Consider the following 19079-nt stretch of genomic DNA (forward strand, 5'->3'; position numbering starts at 1 on the left):
TATCAGAATAGTGTCCAACAGCCAAGGACCACTTATGGAGATCATCATACGGTGGCCTGTATACACACTCACCATGCAAGACACCACAGTGAGAAAATAATCCCAAACACAGCCAAGGAAACTCTCAATTGGTTTCAGAGAAAGAAAGTAAAGCTGCTAGGATGGCCCAGCCAATCACCTGACTTGAATCCAATAGAAAATCTATGGAAAGAACTTAAGATCAGAGCTCATAGTAGAGGCTCATGGAACCTTCAAGATTTGAAGACTGTTTGTGTGGAAGAATGACCCAAAATCTAACAACTATTTGTATGATTAAATACATTTCAGTAAGCGTGTTCAATACTTTTTCCCTGGATCATTCCATTTTATTACACAGCATTTTTTGAAATATATTTACTGAGAAATATGGTGACGTGTTCAATACTTATTTTACTCGCTGTATATCACAGAAAATATACATTATATACAATTTAAATACATTAATCTTTCTATTCCTGCTGCAACTTTTAGTTCATTTTTTTTTTACCCTAAAAGGATAATATTATTTCTAAAATGTGATCAGTAATTTTTGTGTTTAAGTGTTTGTTTCTAGTTTATGGTATTTAACCTGGTATTGCGCTATATTTTATAACAAATTTAACATAGCCTTTTATTAATAACATTTCAAAAATACATTTCAAAATGTCATCTTTAAAGTGCAGTCTTTACACCCCTTAACTATACTTTTGCTAATTATTCCAGAAACTCAAATAAAAAAAAGTGTATAATGCATTTAATTTCAATGGGACATTAAAAGCCAGATCAATAGTTTATTAAGATAAATATTTGTTATTAATAAGAAATGTATTATTTTATTTTCTATATTACAACTTTATTGCTAAAAAAAGTTTTTGAAACATTTCCAGTATAAAAAAGATTCAGGAGAATCAACAACGTTAGTTTCTTTGTAAGAAGAACGATGCAACACTGTTTAATGTCACAAAATCAGGTGTCAGGTAGGCGAGCTGTCCTCGAAACCGCGCATGCTCAGCTGAGTCACACGTCCAAGGCAGCTCGTGCACGGATATACTTCTCATTTACTTCCATCCATAGCACGGTGACGGGTCTCTAAGCAGCCTGACACAGGAGAGAGAGAGAGCGGCTAGAGGCAGTTTAAGGGAGGGGGGCAGCAGCAGTCGATGCTGGTGACGCAGGAAAAACACCCAACAGCAGACAATAAACCAATGATCTGATCTCAACACAGACGTTTTATTTATAATCGGGACAGCCAGGCACATGCACTCGGCTGAGTAATTAAAAAGCAGCACTTAAATGATCCGATCTGGGGTCGTATGGCGGAAAGATCCAGTTTGATTCTCGGTAAGTTGGGTTGTGTGTGAAGCTAAAGGAAGCTAGCGGCTAATAGCAGATGATTTGCAAGTCAGTGCTCACTTAGCTTAGCTCGAACAGCTCAATGAACGAATTTAAAGACGTCTGGATATATGTCACTTCTTACATATTTTTAATCCTCCCACACTTCACCTGCATAGCCGATTATTTGATCTATTCAAGCTAATTAGCATTTGCGTTTGACGGCAGTTCAGTCTGAGGTGGTTGATTTGTGGCTAAACAAGTGGTTTTGACGTGGGCAGGTCGGTTGTCTTTTTGCATTGGTTAATCTTTTTCGTTTTTGGCAGCTTGTGAATTATAACTTGAGCTTGTTGCTAACTATAAGGGGTGTTTTGATGTTTTAATGGCTTTAAGTTCGCTGTCACGAGCTGATTGTGTTTTGCTGGAGTCCAGCTGTTAGCCGTTAGCGAGTTAGCCTGTTTCTGCTGCTGTATTTACATTCACTTTCGCTCTTATTTGAGTTATAAACTACGATTATATATTAAAAAACGGTGTCATGTGAAGCCTCAGAGCTTTAATAACATTTTATGCATGGCTGGTTACACAAATAACCTGGTGTAACTCCGATTGTGTTTGGAGGAGGAAACGGGCCTGAACTGCCACAGTTTCAAACTAGGCCCAATACATAATGGCTGTGTCTCAAAAGCAAGTGTGCTGCCCACTTAGACAATATTTTTGGGCATCGTAGGCACGTTTGCAGCGTTTAAACTGGCTGAGAGGAAAAAACTAGTAAGCGCCCTACTTTGACAGCATTTTTGGGTGTCAGCCTGATTATGTAGGCAGATCACTGTGTTTTGAGATACAGCCAATATCATATTTTTTCTGTTCAGTTCCGTTTTGTGGAATTTTTAGTGATTTCTGATAGCAGCAATATTTCTATTGACGGTATGGGCAACGCCCATATTTGGCTATTAGTGACAGTAAAATTAATTTCTTTCCATTATCTGAGAACGTCAATCTGTAGGTTCATATTCCGCTTGTCAGTTTATAGTCATCTGAGCGGTTCATTTTGACAAATGTGAAAATGTTTGTTGTAATGAGTTCTATCAATATTAGATAATTGTTTTGTCTCTGTATTGTGATGTCATATCGATTCAGTGAAATGTTTTTGTATGCATAATGCTTATAGTAGCATGTTTATAATTACTGCCAAACCAGCAGGTTAGTTAAAAGTTTCAAACAGTCTTTCAACAGACTATTACTGTATGTAATCTTGATGTGATTTGAAGGCATTTAAATTTTTATCTGCTGCAATACTGATTTTATATAAGGCTGTTTTTAATGAACACTAAGAATTATCATCCTGATCAGCAGCCAAGATGTGCCAAGAGGTTTATTTAAAAAAAAAAAAAAAAAAAAAATCCACTTAACTGTACAGAAATCAGTGCTTGAAAGCCTTCAGTGTTTTTTTTTTTTTTTTTTTTTGTGAAATTTGTGTTTGTTTAGCACATTACAAATAATTTAGTAAAGCTTCAGCTATTCTGCCTTATTTGTTTGAGAGTCAGCTGGCACAAAATGAAAAAAGAAGGTTCTCTGATTATTGTAATGAAATGCTAAGCATGTTTGATTTTAAATATCCCAGCCTCTAGAAAATGAAATAGTTTTGATATATTCTGTTGAATTTGGTAGAACGTTCAAGATAATGTTATATTGGCATAGTTTAGTTTCTACCTAAGTCTTTAAATGTTTTAGCATCACCTTATCTTTTCAGTTATGCTTTGCATTCTGAAAAACGTCCAGTTAGCTAAGAAGTGTTGATGAGAAAGATCCAGTGGTTGTCCTTCATATTTTTCTCTTTCATTCCATCACTGCTAGTGTGTGCTCTGCACTGCTTTTTCTTTACTTGGCCTTGCATTTATGTACTAACCAGACCTGTTTTGAATGCTATGATTTAATGCACTTTGCACTAGCCAGCAGCATCCTCATGGGAGGTATAACATGCACTATAAAAGTAAAACCTCTGCTACTTGTTTTGAACTATATATCTTGTATTTTTGTAGTTTTTGTTATGCAATATATTTGACCAGATAAGGGCACTAGAAATAGTTTCACTATTGTTTCCGAACAGCGATTCTGTGCTTCCATGTCTGTGCACTAAATGTGAAAAATGTCAGACATTCAGTTTTATGACCAAACTAATTTGAACTCAGTGAATACATATTTTTATGCTAAATACTTGACATCTGTACAAATGGAATTATAAAGAGCTTTGAGAATAGTTAAATGTAAGCCTGAATTTAATATCCAAATACAGTCAAAATGGCACCCTATTTACATTTTAATGCACACATGTGGTCTTGTTGCACAAGATTCATCAGTGCATGTTGTTCATCAGTGCATGTCTTGCCTTTGTGATTTTGAATCATAATGTAAAAACTTGCTCCTCCTTTTCCTTTTTGGCTGTTGTCAGTTAGGCCTTACTGTGACGTGCTTTTAACCAATAGTCAAACAGTAATTTAGACATTGTTTTAGTTATCTCACCTTTGGTCTAGCTCCGTTCCAAAGTGCAACACCTACTTTTCACAATCCAATTCCCTATAGATAAAATCAAGTACCGCCCTTTTTTCTTTTTTTCTTTTTTTCTAGTCACTTGGTTATATGTCAGAAAAGGAAGTACATTCACATTAATTTTATTATAAAAACATATGAGGTCTAAGCATGGACATGGAAATTAATAAAAGTTTAATTACATTTATTTCTTACACTCAGTTCTAAAATATTTAATGGGCTCTTTAAGTGCAGTCTCTATAAAATTATTAAAAAAATTATCTGTGCATAAAAGACATGTGAAATCATTTGTTAAAGGTGTGTTTTAAAGATTCTGATGTTAGTCTCTTTATTTTTCAGGTTATGCAATGGTCTCTGCAACATATCCAGTCCCCCAGGTGGTGCTTTCACTTTCAGAAGTGTGCCGGTTCTCCGTCGCTCCTAAGGAGAAACTGATTTCTTCTGGTGTGCCAGCAACATAAGCAGACAAGATTGCAAAGATCTGCCCCGTTTCGAGTATGACGGCCACGACCCGTGGCTCCCCTGTGGGAGGGAATGACGGTCAGGGCCAAGCTCCGGATGGCCAGTCCCAGCCACCCCTGCCCCAGAACCAGGTCAGTGCTCCATTTTGAGTTTTCCCTTTCCATTCTGATCCCTTTTTGTTGTTACTGAAGGAAAACTGTCGCTGAATAGAATTTGTTTTATCGATTAAGTTTGCAGTGACCTTTCGTTGTGTAGACATGTGCTGGTATTTGGTAGTGCAATATATCACGGTAATGAATATGCACAATATTGTTATCATTGGCACTACAATATATCAGCCACCATATCGGTATCGGCCAATAAATGTAATTTTTTTTGTTATCATTATTGAACAGGTAAGACAATTTGGCCGATATCTTAAAGCCGGTAAATAATGAATTATTCCCTGCTCACCATGATGTTTTTTAATTGCTTGAAATATAAATGGAAAAATTAAATTTAAATACAGTGAACTGCAACATGCGCAGGGCAAGTCTGTCATATTATGAAGTGAAGTGACGTGACATACACCCAAGTATGGTGACCCATGCTCAGAATTTTTGCTCTGCATTTAACCCATCCAAAGTGCACACACACACACAGCAGTGAACACACACACACGCACTGTGAACACACATCTGGAGCAGTGGGCAGCCATTTATGCTGCGGCACTCAGGGAGCAGTTGGGGGTTTGGTGCCATGTTCAAGGGCACCTCAGTCGTGGTATTGCCGGCCTGAAACTCGAACCTACAAACTTAGGTTTAGGAGTCAACTCTCTAACCACTAAAAAAACCCTCTATTAACCCTCATAGCTTAACCAAACACATTCTATATGAGAAAAATCTGATTTATATGCATGAAATAAACAATATTACAGCGTACAACTTCGCAAAAGACTGTAAATGCACAAGCAAACTTAACTGTGCTAGTTGTGTGGATCTATTGTGGATGAGCTCTTCCCTAAACAATGCACTAAAACACAGGCTAATAATACAGTAATAATTTACAGTAGCTAATAATATCATTATTGGGGAAGTCTAATAATGTAGCTAATAATGATATTATTAGCTACTGTAAAATAATGTAATGGAATTTTTGTTCACCCGTGTTTTAGTGCGTTGTTTAGGGAAGAGCTCATCCACAATAGATCCACACGACTAGCACAGTTAAGTTTGCTTGTGCATTTACAGTCTTTTGCGCAGTTGAACGCTGTAATATTGTTTATTTCATGCATATAAATCAGATTTTTCTCACATAGAATGTGTTTGGTTAAGCTATGAGGGTTAATAGAGTGCTTCAGTTTGCTGGTGATAATCTTTAGCACAGTGCACGCAGCTTAAACAGCAGCTTACAACATTAATAACTCTGATTGAGATTGTCATATAGCATTATAATAACACCGTTATAATAAAACTTTCGGTTTGGTTTCCATGTTTCAGCGCGTTGTTGCGGGAAGAGCCAAGAGTGCATCCACAACAGAAGTTACACATTCTGATTAGCACGTAATTTAGTTAGTTCACATGTGCATTTGGTCTTTTTGTACATATCGTCGCTGTCAGGCAGAATCCTTGTATCTCCAAAACCATAATTTTTTAGGAAATAAAAAAAAACCTGGATATTTTTTTTAGATATTCAACATTGTATTGTTAAATTGGTATCATACCTTATATTGCTATCATATACTGTTGTGTACCAACATTAACACAACATTTCCCCAAAATCATGTTTTATCGGAGATACGAGTTTTATGACTTGGGAGCATGGAGATACGAGTTTCCGCTCTCATTGATAAGAATGGTACGGACACAGACGTCGCTGCTGCCAGCAGTGTTCATCAAAGTCTGCAGTCATGTTGAGCCTTTTGACAAGAGACATGGCTTTACGAGCTAATCAAAGCAAATGATTGTGGTTACATCTTCCTAAACTCTATTTTAAAAGTTAGAGCTATGAGTGATGCAATACTAAAATAAAACGATAAACTGACTAGGCTGTCTAATAGGCAGAATTTAATCTGCAAGCAAAATTGGCGATCACGTTGAACTTTTTGACGAGAAAAGGCTTCAATAGTTAACTAAAGATAATGAATGTGGTTACATACAGCTTCCTAAACTCTGTTTTAAAGGTTTGAGAGCTATAAGTGATGCAATACAAAAAAAACGATGAGCTGATTAAGATGTCTAATAGCCGGAAATTAGTCTAATCTGCTCGCCAACTTACCTTCGATGCTCACGGGTTTCCTTCTGCACCGAAGCATTACAGCTATCGATTTTTAACAAAACAGGTCTAGTCAAATGTATCTAACCTAACTATTTTCACTCGTTATTGTATCCAAAGAGCCTTACTTGGTGCCAGTAGTGAGCCTTTTTTTTCTCCCATAAATAAAAACCTTGCTACTTGAGGTGTTTTACATGTACAGTGCAAAGACAGGCATAGTCTATAAGTAGGCCTAACAGTTGAACTTAAAGTCAGTAAAATAACAATAAAAACAATAATTTAATGGTGGTATCCAAAACATCCAATTTAATTCAAGTATTAGATACATTTTCTTGCACTTCAATGCACACGCATAATAAGCCTAGTAATAAGTAGATATTTGAAATGCATCAATAACTGATTTCATAGTTTAACACAGATAACATTGCCATCATATTGACCGAGTTAATACTGCATCCTATATTAAGCTAGTGAAGTAAATTGTCATAAAAGCTATGAAAGTCCTTTGGGATGACTTCCTTCAGGTCTTGGAGGTGTTTGAATTTCAGCTCTTTGATCTTCAGGTGGTCTGAATAAAGGCCGCATCTGACAGAGTTCCTCTAGTCTAAGGAGACACACATGGTTGCTGCAAAAAATAAAATGAATAAAGGTCAAATTATTTCCCTAAATTAAACGGCATGTTTACGTATGATAACGAGGCAAGAAGCCAACTAGCTTGCTTAAAGTGATGAACATGACCGAAAAGGCAGCTACTTGTTGAACATGATGGCATGCCTTGACATTGTAAGCTACAGTCCTGTTTTATCTGCAATGCACAGGGTTTAGTCTGCATTGCAGAGGATTGTTTTGCACTAAGTTTCGATCCTCAGACGACCGACAGAAATAGCGGTGGTCAAGATTTCTTTTTAAGCCCCACAAAAATCACGTTAGCCATCTCCCAAACATGATGACAAAATCAATGCATAGTGGTAAACTAAGTCAACTGCATGCAATTTTTGTGCACTAAATTCATTCTGCTCGTCAGATACAAAACCATGGAAGATTTCAGTCAACAAGATAACTACCGTCCAATGCTTGACCTAGCAGAAAGAAGAATCTAGCATCCTCAGAAATGACACATTACACCTCAGCACTACTATTACTTTGACATAAAACTGTTATAAATAATATATATATAAACTGTTATTATTTAATTCATATAACTGAATCATCAATAACCATTGTTTTGAGGATATTTACCTCAGAGGTCGTGCTGCTTGACGAGGATTCGTTGCGACTCTTATGCTGCGAATCTCCCATGGTGTGAAGAAGAGGTGGAGTTACGAGACTTCTCAAACAGTTGAAGTGTCCAATGGAGTTACAAGATATTCTCTTAAGCTATTCTTAAGACTTTAGATTAGTTAATAATTTGTAAAATGAACATACCCAAGTGGGGACTGACCAATAGCATCGATTTATGAAAAAATATGAAATTTAAATGCAAAAGGCACGAGACTTTCTGTCTGTGGTGATTTAATTTTAAATATTTTAACAAGAAAAGTAGGATAATTATTGTGTTTAAATGTTTTGGCGCTTGATTGAGCAGCTTATTATACAAACCTAGAATTAAAATGCATGATGAAATCAAAACCAATGAACAAATGTTGTGTTTGTGGACTAAACGGATGCATATCAGGTGTGAAAGCACAGTGAGTCCGTGCTGCAGACTGCATACTGCAGACGGAGTGTGTGTGAAACAGGCGTTACAGGAAAGATGGATGCTGCAGAACTAGTAGAACGTGACACAGAAGAACTTGTGGCAAAAAGAGGAGCCTTGTCTGGTGTTAGGAGGGTTTTTGGTTTCCAAAAATCCGACGTCGACCATACAACCATTTTATGCAAGTGCTGTTGGGGTAAAAGCACGTCTTGGAATATTAACCAGCAGAAAATGAACGCCTCATTAGAGCTTGTTTTTTGTTTCTCCGATCACAAATGCAGACATGGTTTTATGTTAATGCAGTGTGATACGCAACAATTAAAAAGACAGTCCAAGTCATTGTAATCAATAATTATGTCCCCACTGAATGCAACAAATGCCTCGTTTGTAATCGGTTTTATAGGTTTTGTCTTCTCGTGCCGGGTCACTCCGCATCAGTGTTAAGCGGCATAACATTTCCATCACACACTTGGCATTTGGCCAATCACAACGCACTGGATAGCTGGCCAATCAGCGTACACTTCACTTTTCAGAACAATGAATTTGGAAAAATCAATGCTTTTCAAAACTTTTAATAACTTGTAGCTATTGCTCATTGTGAATGTTATAGCATTAAAGGGTTAGTTCAGACAAAAATGAAAACTAAGCCATAAATTACTCACCCTGATGTCATCCTAGGTGTTTATGAAATATATAATATTTTTTCAACATTAAAGTTTCATACCGGCATATCCCTAGCGTTGTGCTATTTTATGTTCTTAGAACCACATATGATCCGTTGTCTGATTTCCAACTAAAAAATAATAATTTGCTGTCTCTCACAGATGCAAATATGTAATTGTGCTCTGCCTTACTGTGCGTTCACACTGCCAGCGTCGAGAGCATCAAAGTGGCCGGAAGTCAATCGTTTTCAATGTAAGCCGGAGTTGAGGCGCTCCGCGACTTGGTTGTTGAGAGCGTCGGAGAGTTGAAATCCAAGGCAACTTTGAGCTTAATGAGCTATGACGTGGTTGGGCAGCAACCAATCGGAACGTAGAAGTCCACCGCTTGAAAAGATTCCAGAGAACGCTGCTCCGCACAATATAGGACGGGTTGATTATTGTTGTTTTGGGTTTGCAGTAATCTATGATGTGTCCCTGTTTGTGTACAGGGACATAAAAATTAAATTAAAAGTGATACGTAGACACAGGTGTCTGAGATTGTTCATTTTCCTGGTGAGTTACTGCAGTAATATTATGGGAATAATAAGCTAATGATATAATGAATAATAATACTGTAGTCCCAGTTAACTTTTAAACTAATTTCCCTGATTACACTTATATTAAGTAATGTTTATACTTGATTATATTTACTTAAGTAGTATTTTTTAATGTAAGACTTTTACTTGCATCAGAGTATTTTTACAGTGCTTTATACATTACTAGGTAAAGGATCTTAATACTTCGTCCACGACAATATTTAATGAGGTTAACTTATAACATTACCCTCATTTGGTTAGTCTGCAGAAGTTTACCAAGCTTGTTTGCTTTGCGGCCACTTTAAATACAAGATGAAGCATTCGATCTACTTCAGGGCATCTGAGCGCTCACAAATTTTTCTGCAGCGTCGTGAGCAGAGCGGCCAGAGCGATTTTTGACGCTCTCGGCGCCAGCGGTGTGAACGCACAGCTAGAAGGAACCGATGTCAACAGAGGGAAATATTATTAGGTAACTGTAGAATGATCCATTAAAAGAAAAAAAAAACACCTCTCCTCTATCATATTACATATTTGGTTAAGAAAGAGATAAACATAAGCTTATTTCTGAATTATTTGTAATCATTAATTGAATTTAGCCTTCCTGTAATTGTATTACTTGTACTACTGCTAAAAGCAAGGAGTTTTTAGTATTTTCTTAGTTATGTCTCGGAAATAACCAGTACTTTTTTGGACAGATAGATATTTTCAGGGATGGCTGAAAGTTGTTCACAGCATTCTTTTTCCTCGTTGTTTGAATTACATTATTGCTTATCAGCCTCATATTGTAATATTGATTTCAGTTTCACCTGCCACTAAACCACAGATTGTGTTTGCTTTTCCATCTATCTCAGATTGCTCTTCGTTTCTAATTGGGTGGTAAAGAAAATGCTGTGAAGTTACCATACATTACGCAGATAGTCTAGCTTAATGAGACATTAAAGGGAGTTCACCAAATAAATGGGAGATATTTTAATATACTCCATAATTTTTATTTATACGCTGTCATTTTTCCTCTACAAATGTGGTAAATGGAGGCTCTTATTTAGAGAAGAAAATTAATTGGTTGTCACATGTCAGACAAGCAAGGTTCAGCTTCTGTTGACCATATTTGTTGTGCTTTGTATATGTGTTGATGAATGTTTATATGTAAATAAAAGCCTAAATGGAATCTGTTCATCATATAAAGCCATTGTGTCTCTTCAGAAGACTTGGATTTAACCCTTCATTTTATATGGATTTCTTTCTTGATGACTTTAATATTTTGAAGCTTTACATTTTGACAACAAAATGGTGGGAGAATATCTAAATGTATTTTCAGAAGATGAACACAATTTTGTGAGGTCTTACTGATAATTTGGATTTCCCAGAAGCAAGTGCATCTCTGTCTTTACAGTGTTTCCGATTTAATAATGTTTTTACAATGGTTTAATGTATTTGTGGTCAAAAAACCGACGTCCCAGCATTATGACCAAAGAAAAGATGAGCGGCTTCCTTTGATTATGTTGCAGAGGGCAATTGTTATGTTCTCAAGGGATATACTGCAGCAGTGTTATCTATTAAACCTGCGCTCACCGAGCGCATGTTAAAAGACAGGGATCAATGAGGATGAGACGCCTGGCAGAGAAAAGCACACCAGTTGGTTAGAAATTTGCAGCGCCTAGACATGAGAAGCAAACTGGCTATATAGGTCAGCCAAGCAGAAGGAGCCTTTTCCAGCACACCCCCACATTTCCCAAGTTCCTCGGGCTTCATTCAGCTCTACATGCAGAGCTCCAGCCCACATGTATCCATTGACACAGCACAGGAAACTGACTCGGAGCATCTTAAATCATGCTGCACTTTTCTTAACGCTTTCTCTTTCATTCTTTTAATCCCTTACATGGATACATACTTTGTTCGCTTATTTGAAGGATTATCCCGTCACTAAGATACATGAATCATTAAGGTGGTTTACATTTGTTGAATGCGGTCTTGTTTTTCACCGTCAATTATACCGCATAAAGTTTCTAACAGGAAAACATATAGATAAAAAAAAAAAAAAATTTTAAGGTATACTTCAAAAATCATAAATATTTTATTCCTCAGTATTTAAATGATTTATGCTGTTTGTCTGTTGCTCTTTTTTCATTTAACCCTGTTCTCACCACAGTTAGTCTCGAATTTAAAATCGACCCTATTTACTAAAACAGAGCTGCTTAAAAAAATGTAATGGAAGTTTTGTTTTCAGTATTTTTTAAACATAAAACTCAAATCTGATTCTGAACTTTTGAACAGTAGAGAATTCCCTTTTTTCATAATATGGCATCAAAATCATTCTTCATATCTGATTCACGTTCTCTCTTAACCTGTGAACTGTTTGCATTGCAGACATCCTCTCCCAACTCATCCAATGAAAACTCCCCTGTGAGCCCACCAGATGACCAGGGTCAGGGGGACTGTCCCACACCCCTGGAGGAGGAGGAGCCAGCTTTCCCCCACACTGAACTGGCCAAGCTGGATGACATGATCAACAGGTTAGGGCTCGTATCCTATATTTGGTTGAATTATGTTTATCGTTATATCCAAAGCACTGCAGATGAACTACAAGGATATTGATATGAAGATATGACTTTTATTTATGCTGTGTCTTATCAATGATATATTATGTTGATTAATTGTTTTTTCATTTGCTGTACAGACCTCGTTGGGTCGTTCCAGTTTTACCAAAGGGTGAATTAGAAGTTCTTCTTGAAGCTGCTATAGATCTTTGTAAAAAAGGTAATGCTTTATTTTTGGGTCTTTAATCATTTACATTTTTGGGTCATTTAATATTATTCTTGTTGTTTTAAATTAATTGTTGTATTTAGTAGTAGCAGAGGCAGTATTACCTTTATCTGCGATATCTTAAGCTTCCACTTTTGCTCTCGAAGGAATTCTTCAGCCTGTCTAAATGTCAGCCTCTGATAGGTTTTCCTTTCATTTCTGTCTCCAGGACTTGATGTCAAGTGTGAAGCATGCCAGAGGTTTTTCAGAGATGGCTTGACAATATCCTTTACGAAAATACTGACAGATGAGGCTGTTAGCGGATGGAAATTTGAGATCCATGTAAGTCCTGCAACCTGCTCGATGGTGCCATTTTCATAATTTCTTCCATTTCAGCAGTACATTTTTGTCTTTTTGTTTGCACATTAAAGGGTTTTACTAACCTCTCAAGAATTGATTACTACTTTGGGCGACTGTGAAGAAGCGTAATGTTATTTTGGTTGCCTTCATCTTATTTGGCTGGGTGATTGAAATGCCAAAGCTTTGATCAAAGAGCTCCTTTCAGTAAAACAGAGGCAGTATTAGGACAGCGCTGAGTCATCGCTCTCATATGAGGCTTGTTTTAGCTCTTCCAATGCTGTTCTAGGATCAGCTTCAATGGCAAATAAAGATCTATTTTTTCTTCTTCTTTACATTTAAGACTTCCTACTCACTGTAAATCATGAACTATGCTTGCATTTCAGTGCATTTTAAACCCAAAACATACTCGATGCTTCTAGGATGTCAACCTGTGTCATTCTCATTCTCTTGGCAGCGGTGCATCATTAATAACGCCCACCGACTGGTGGAGCTGTGTGTGACCAAGCTCTCTCAGGACTGGTTCCCTCTGCTAGAACTCTTGGCGATGGCCACCAACCCCCACTGTAAGTTCCACATCTACAATGGTACTCGGCCCTCTGAGACGGTGCCTGCTGGGGTTCAGCTAGCGGAGGATGAGCTTTTTGCCCGTCCACCTGACCCTCGTTCTCCTAAGGTGAGAGAGTGTTTGTGCCTCATGAAGTCATGAATTTAATTTAAGAAATATTGAAATGTATTACTAGTCTCACAGTTTTTTTTATGCATTAGTATCTATTTGAACCTCTATGTTAATTGTATGATGTTTGATCCAAAGATGTTTTCTGCATTAACTACCTGTTAATGAATCAAGCCTTCAGCTTGAATTTCAGTGTTTTATTTTGCTTTGGTCTATTGGTCTGTTCGATGAAAACTTCCTGTTTATTTGTTTCCTGCAGGGCTGGTTGGTAGACTTAATAAACAAATTTGGCACGTTAAACGGGTTTCAAATTCTGCATGATCGATTCATGAGCAGCCAAGCTCTGAATGTTCAGATCATCGCCGCACTCATTAAGTAAGAACGATCAAACATATTTAACTGATTTGTCTGGAACCTGGATTTCTTTCTTTTTCTGTTTTTCCAAGTTTGACTCGCTTGTTTTGTTTTACAGGCCTTTTGGACAGTGCTATGAGTTTCTCACTTTGCAAACGGTGAAGAAGTACTTTCTTCCCATCATAGAAATGGTTCCCCAGTTTCTAGAAAACCTCACCGATGAGGAATTGAAAAAGGAAGCAAAGAATGAAGCCAAAAACGATGCCCTGTCTATGATAATCAAATCTTTAAAGAACCTGGCTTCTCGAGTACCAGGACAAGAGGAAACGGTGAAGAATTTAGAGATATTTAGGTTAAAAATGATTCTAAGGTGAGCTGAACATCAGCTAAAATTCGTTTTAAGACATTATGCAGCAAGTTAAATGATTGTTCTTGATCATTGACATTGTTTTTGTTACAGGTTATTACAGATTTCTTCTTTTAATGGCAAAATGAATGCACTAAATGAAGTAAACAAGGTGATTTCAAGTGTTTCCTACTACACGCATCGACATGGCAATCCTGAAGAGGAAGAGTGGCTGACGGCAGAACGCATGGCAGTAAGTCATGCTGCACTACTTAACCAAATAGTTTGCATGACAAAGCTCGTAACATTCTCCTGTTTTTCTCATCGAAAGTTAACAAAACTTGGTGTTCTATTTGTTGGTGAACAGCTTAGAGGCAGCAGAAATAAAGTCTTTGATCTGCATCTTCACATTAGCTGAACATGCATTTGTTTCCCACAGGAATGGATTCAGCAGAACAATATTTTGTCTATTGTGCTGCGAGACAGCCTTCATCAGCCACAGTATGTGGAGAAACTGGAGAAGATCCTGCGATTTGTCATCAAAGAAAAGGCCCTAACGCTCCAGGATCTGGACAACATCTGGGCAGCTCAGGTGAGACACGCTCTTAATTTATATAATGTTAAATTAATTTTGCAGCCCTTCTAGAATTCTGCTTTATTAGTAAACTTTGCAGCAGCTTGTCATTGTAATAATGGTGTCTGTATCGTCAGGCTGGGAAACATGAGGCTATTGTCAAGAATGTTCATGATCTCCTTGCAAAGCTGGCCTGGGATTTCTCACCTGAACAGCTGGACCATCTCTTTGACTGCTTCAAGGTTATTCAAACTGAACTAACGATTAACAATTGTTTTGTATTTAGAAAAAGTATCGTCTTAAAGTAGAGCATTTGTAGGTGTTTCATTAGGATTCAGCTTTTCTCTGTGTGCCTTACTAGCATTCCAACCGATTACAGAATCTCTGTCCTCAATGGAATCATTTTATGGTTTATAGGAGAGCTGGACTAATGCAAGTAAAAAGCAGAGAGAGAAGTTACTGGAATTGATTCGTCGACTGGCAGAGGATGACAAGGATGGTGTGATGGCTCACAAAGTGCTCAATCTGCTGTGGAATTTGGCCCATAGCGATGATGTTCCTGTGGATATCATGGACCAGGCCCTTAGCGCTCATATCAAAATTTTGGACTATAGCTGCTCCCAGGTATCCTGATCAGCTTTATTCATTTAGTTAACTTTTCAGATTAAAACCGTAAAATTGACTGAATTTTCCAAACAAAATCATTTTCTAAGATGTTTTGGTTCCTTGGAACAACATAGAATGGAGGTCAATGAATTAAAGACAGTGTTTTTGTTCTCCTGTAGGACAGGGACACACAAAAGATGCAGTGGATAGACAGATTCATAGAAGAATTAAGAACTAATGACAAATGGGTGATTCCTGCATTGAAGCAAATACGAGAGATCTGTAGCCTCTTTGGAGAAGCCCCCCAGAATTTAAGGTAATGCACCTCGACTCAACCATCTTTAACCATCAGTTGCATCGATACTTGTTTTAGTACGCAAAAATAAAATGGACTAAAAGACATTTTTACTCATAATCAAGGAATATGTATATGAAAATGTTCCACACATTTTAGGAAGAGCATGTAAATGTAGCAAATGTATCGTACACATCCCTGTTGTTTTTCAGAAAGAAAATACCTATTAACTTACTAAAGAGCTTAGAGGGGTAAGTGGACAGCTAATTTTGGGAAATATTATCATTATTATTATTATTATTATTATTATAACTAATTTAAAAACTGAAGTTTGCTTTTGGATTTCAGTAAATCTGTAATTGATGAAAATCTGCTTGGTGCGCCTTGCACCATCTAATCAAATCACCAATCAGTGCCCATGGACGTGGTTCATGCGTATAAAGCTTCTTACAGTAAGAGTGCTGCTGTGGGTTACGTTTCATAAACTTACAAATGCATACTCTCGGTATATGGTTTCAATTTAGTGCACTCTTCCTTCGGGATGCTTTAAACGTGTGAGTCCGTTGGAGAAAACAAAATTGCAGAAAGCTGAACTCACATTTTCCAGTACTTTCCAACACCTTATTGCAATGAGTTGAATATGACAAAATAATTCTTTTTCTGCCTTTGCTTTGATGGCGTCTCTGGTTAATGCTTCTTTAATGTGAATTTAAGCTTTCAATTAGGGACAGAGAAACATTGTTTCTATAGACCTAAAAAGCCCATTTTCATACAATTTAGTTGAAGAACTTGCAATATAATAGAGATGTATAAATGGAATGGTTAATTCAGTCATGTCTCTTTCTTAACAGTCAAACGCAGCGCAGCCCTCATGTCTTTTATCGACATGACCTAATCAACCAGCTGCAGCACAACCATGCACTGGTCACTCTTGTAGCAGAGAACCTGTCTGCATACATGGAGAATATGAGGCAGTTCTCGAAAGGTTTGTGAGGCTAACACTGTTTGTATATATGGACAAACCTCTTCATGTGTTTTTCATTAAAAGGGGTTATGAAATGGAGAATCAAAATGTGCTAAATATTTACACACATGAGAAATTACTTTACCAGAAAAAAAGTAAGTTCTGTAAGTTTCAGAACTAAATATGAATTTTTTTTCTACCCATTTTGAAACACCCAGATTTGAAATCGAGAGAATTGTGGTGTCGCGATTCTCTTTGACACGCATCTATATATACGTCATATACAGCTATATAAAAATGATTACCGTCTCGATTTGTCAAATGCAAATCACAGATATGGTTTGGTGAAGTTAGCAAATCTCAAAAGTGTGTGTTGACTTCGATTTCTACAAGATGTAATGCCATGAGTAAAAATGAGAATGGGTATAAAAAGCATATAAAAATCTGAATCTGCATATCATTACCCCTTTTTTTATGCCCATGTTAAACATTTACCAGTGCTAATGTTTTCTGTTTTATCAGAGCATTCAGACTTTGATCCCCAGACGGTTAGGCCAGGAAGTCGGTATAGTCATGTTCAGGAGGTCCAGGAGCGGCTTAATTTCTTGAGGTATTTATACTTTACAAGCAACCTTCCTCTACACTGCATAGATTGCAGAATCCAAATTCAATTCCATCCTTTTTTTTTTTCACATTGTTATTTGTCTCCAAACTCTACTTATTTTTGTTATGAACCTGAGTATCACAGCGTGTACCAGAATAAGCTGTTTATCACTGTTGCTAGGCGATGAAGGTTTCACAAATGAAAAGTGTTTTTCACTTCAACTTTTTACCCCTGTTTCTATCCCTCTGATTTTATTACCACAACTATACAGAAACAGAATGTTCCGTCTGTACTAGACTATTATAGTATAACAGGCAAGTTATTTGTTGTCATTGGCAAATTTCTTGTACACCAAGGAACAGTTTCTCGGTGTGCACCTAATTTCAGTTTGAAGATAAATTGATTTGGTCTGCACCAAACGGCTGGTTGTTAGACTCTCTAAAGGCTCGCCTAAATAACAAATCACTAAATATCCTCGTCTTTCAGGTTCTTACTGAAAGATGGGCAACTCTGGCTGTGCGCACCTCAGGCTAAGCAGATCTGGAAGTGCCTGGCGGAGAACGCAGTGTTCTTGTGCGATCGGGAGGCCTGCTTCAAATGGTACTCCAAACTCATGGGCGACGAACCCGACCTTGACCCTGACATCAACAAGGACTTTTTTGAGAACAACGTACTGCAGCTTGACCCCTCACTGCTGACAGAGAATGGGATGAAATGCTTTGAACGATTCTTCAAGGCTGTCAACTGTAGGGAGGGCAAACTGGTGGCAAAACGCCGGGCATACATGATGGATGACCTGGAGCTGATAGGGCTGGATTACCTGTGGAGGGTAAGAGTCTGTTGGATCTTCATTGGGATGTTCAGAGCCGCCTTGTTGGGTATTGCATATCTGAAATGCCTTCTGTTTTTAGTCTGTTGGTTATTTTGAAATTAAGTCATTATACTGTAACAAAATGTCAAGTAGCTAAGTTGAAAATTTGCCTTGTTGATATTTTTGGGTGACATCACAGTTATGCTGTTGTAATATCACCAGAAGTAATTTTTAGGTAAAATTAGTCCAAGGTTAAATTGAGCCAAATCCTAAATGTCAGCTTGAGCTCAAAAAATATTTTTTCTTTAACAGGTTGTGATTCAAGGAAGTGATGACATTGCTAGCCGAGCAATTGACTTGCTTAAAGAGATTTATACAAACCTCGGACCAAAATTACAAGCCAATCAGGTAATAATACAGAGGAAAAGCGTATCATTTGCTGTAATAAATGTTGGAGTGCTCTTGAGTTTGTATTACAGATGTGTCATATGACTGTTTGCAGGTAGAGATCCATGAGGATTTTATTCAGTCTTGCTTTGACCGGCTCAAAGCCTCCTACGATACTCTGTGTGTGCTGGACGGAGATAAAGACAGCATTAACTGTGCCAGACAGGAGGCCATCCGCATGGTCAGAGTGCTGACTGTGCTTAGAGAGTATATAACCGAGTGTGACAGTGACTACCATGAGGAAAGGACCATCCTGCCCATGTCCAGGTAGACCCATTCAAACCTGTCATAAAGTAACTCAATCAATTTGTATTTTTCTCTTGTATATGTTGGCTAGAATCTAATAAATTACATTTTATTGATTTATTTTTCTCTTTTAAGGGCTTTCCGAGGAAAGCATATCACGCTAGTTGTGCGTTTCCCAAACCAAGGCCGACAGGTTGATGATCTGGATATTTGGTCCCATACCAACGACACAATTGGTTCTGTGCGACGCTGCATTCTGAACCGCATAAAGGCCAACAGCACCCACACCAAGATTGAGCTGTTCATAGGGGGAGAGATCATAGACCCAGCAGATGACAGGAAGCTAATCGGGCAGCTAAACCTCAAAGATAAAACTGTAGGCATCTGCCCTGTTTTTTTCTCAATTTACTCAATAGGCCATTTCACACAAGTTTTATTTTCCATTCAACAGCACTTTTGATCAGAAAATGTTATAGGTTATGAGGGTGTTTTTTTTTTTTCTCTCTCTCTAG

At 37.5% G+C, this 19079-nt stretch overlaps 1 protein-coding gene across 8 annotated transcripts in view; it reads left to right on the forward strand.

Moving 5' to 3' along the window:
* The first annotated feature begins 1044 nt into the window (after positions 1-1044).
* usp9 (ubiquitin specific peptidase 9) overlaps positions 1045-19079 on the forward strand; it is a 36373-nt gene continuing 18338 nt past the window's right edge. For 2 of the 8 annotated variants that reach the window (XM_052565243.1, XM_052565244.1), the window contains exons 1-20: positions 1058-1359; positions 4237-4490; positions 11913-12058; positions 12223-12302; positions 12517-12629; positions 13102-13320; positions 13580-13695; positions 13793-14044; positions 14135-14273; positions 14460-14612; positions 14732-14836; positions 15012-15218; positions 15380-15516; positions 15708-15746; positions 16347-16480; positions 16982-17069; positions 17550-17892; positions 18187-18282; positions 18377-18588; positions 18703-18943. In XM_052565243.1, coding sequence (XP_052421203.1) covers positions 4395-4490; positions 11913-12058; positions 12223-12302; positions 12517-12629; positions 13102-13320; positions 13580-13695; positions 13793-14044; positions 14135-14273; positions 14460-14612; positions 14732-14836; positions 15012-15218; positions 15380-15516; positions 15708-15746; positions 16347-16480; positions 16982-17069; positions 17550-17892; positions 18187-18282; positions 18377-18588; positions 18703-18943 — 2916 coding nt within the window. In that variant the 5' untranslated portion in view covers positions 1058-1359; positions 4237-4394. Of the gene's footprint in view, positions 1360-4236; positions 4491-11912; positions 12059-12222; positions 12303-12516; positions 12630-13101; positions 13321-13579; positions 13696-13792; positions 14045-14134; positions 14274-14459; positions 14613-14731; positions 14837-15011; positions 15219-15379; positions 15517-15707; positions 15747-16346; positions 16481-16981; positions 17070-17549; positions 17893-18186; positions 18283-18376; positions 18589-18702; positions 18944-19079 lie in introns of all 8 variants that reach the window. The other 6 variants (XM_052565241.1, XM_052565240.1, XM_052565239.1 and 3 more) reach the window with 5 other exon arrangements.

This window comes from Carassius gibelio, chromosome B9 (genome assembly GCF_023724105.1).
Source record: "Carassius gibelio isolate Cgi1373 ecotype wild population from Czech Republic chromosome B9, carGib1.2-hapl.c, whole genome shotgun sequence".
NCBI lineage: Eukaryota > Metazoa > Chordata > Actinopteri > Cypriniformes > Cyprinidae > Carassius > Carassius gibelio.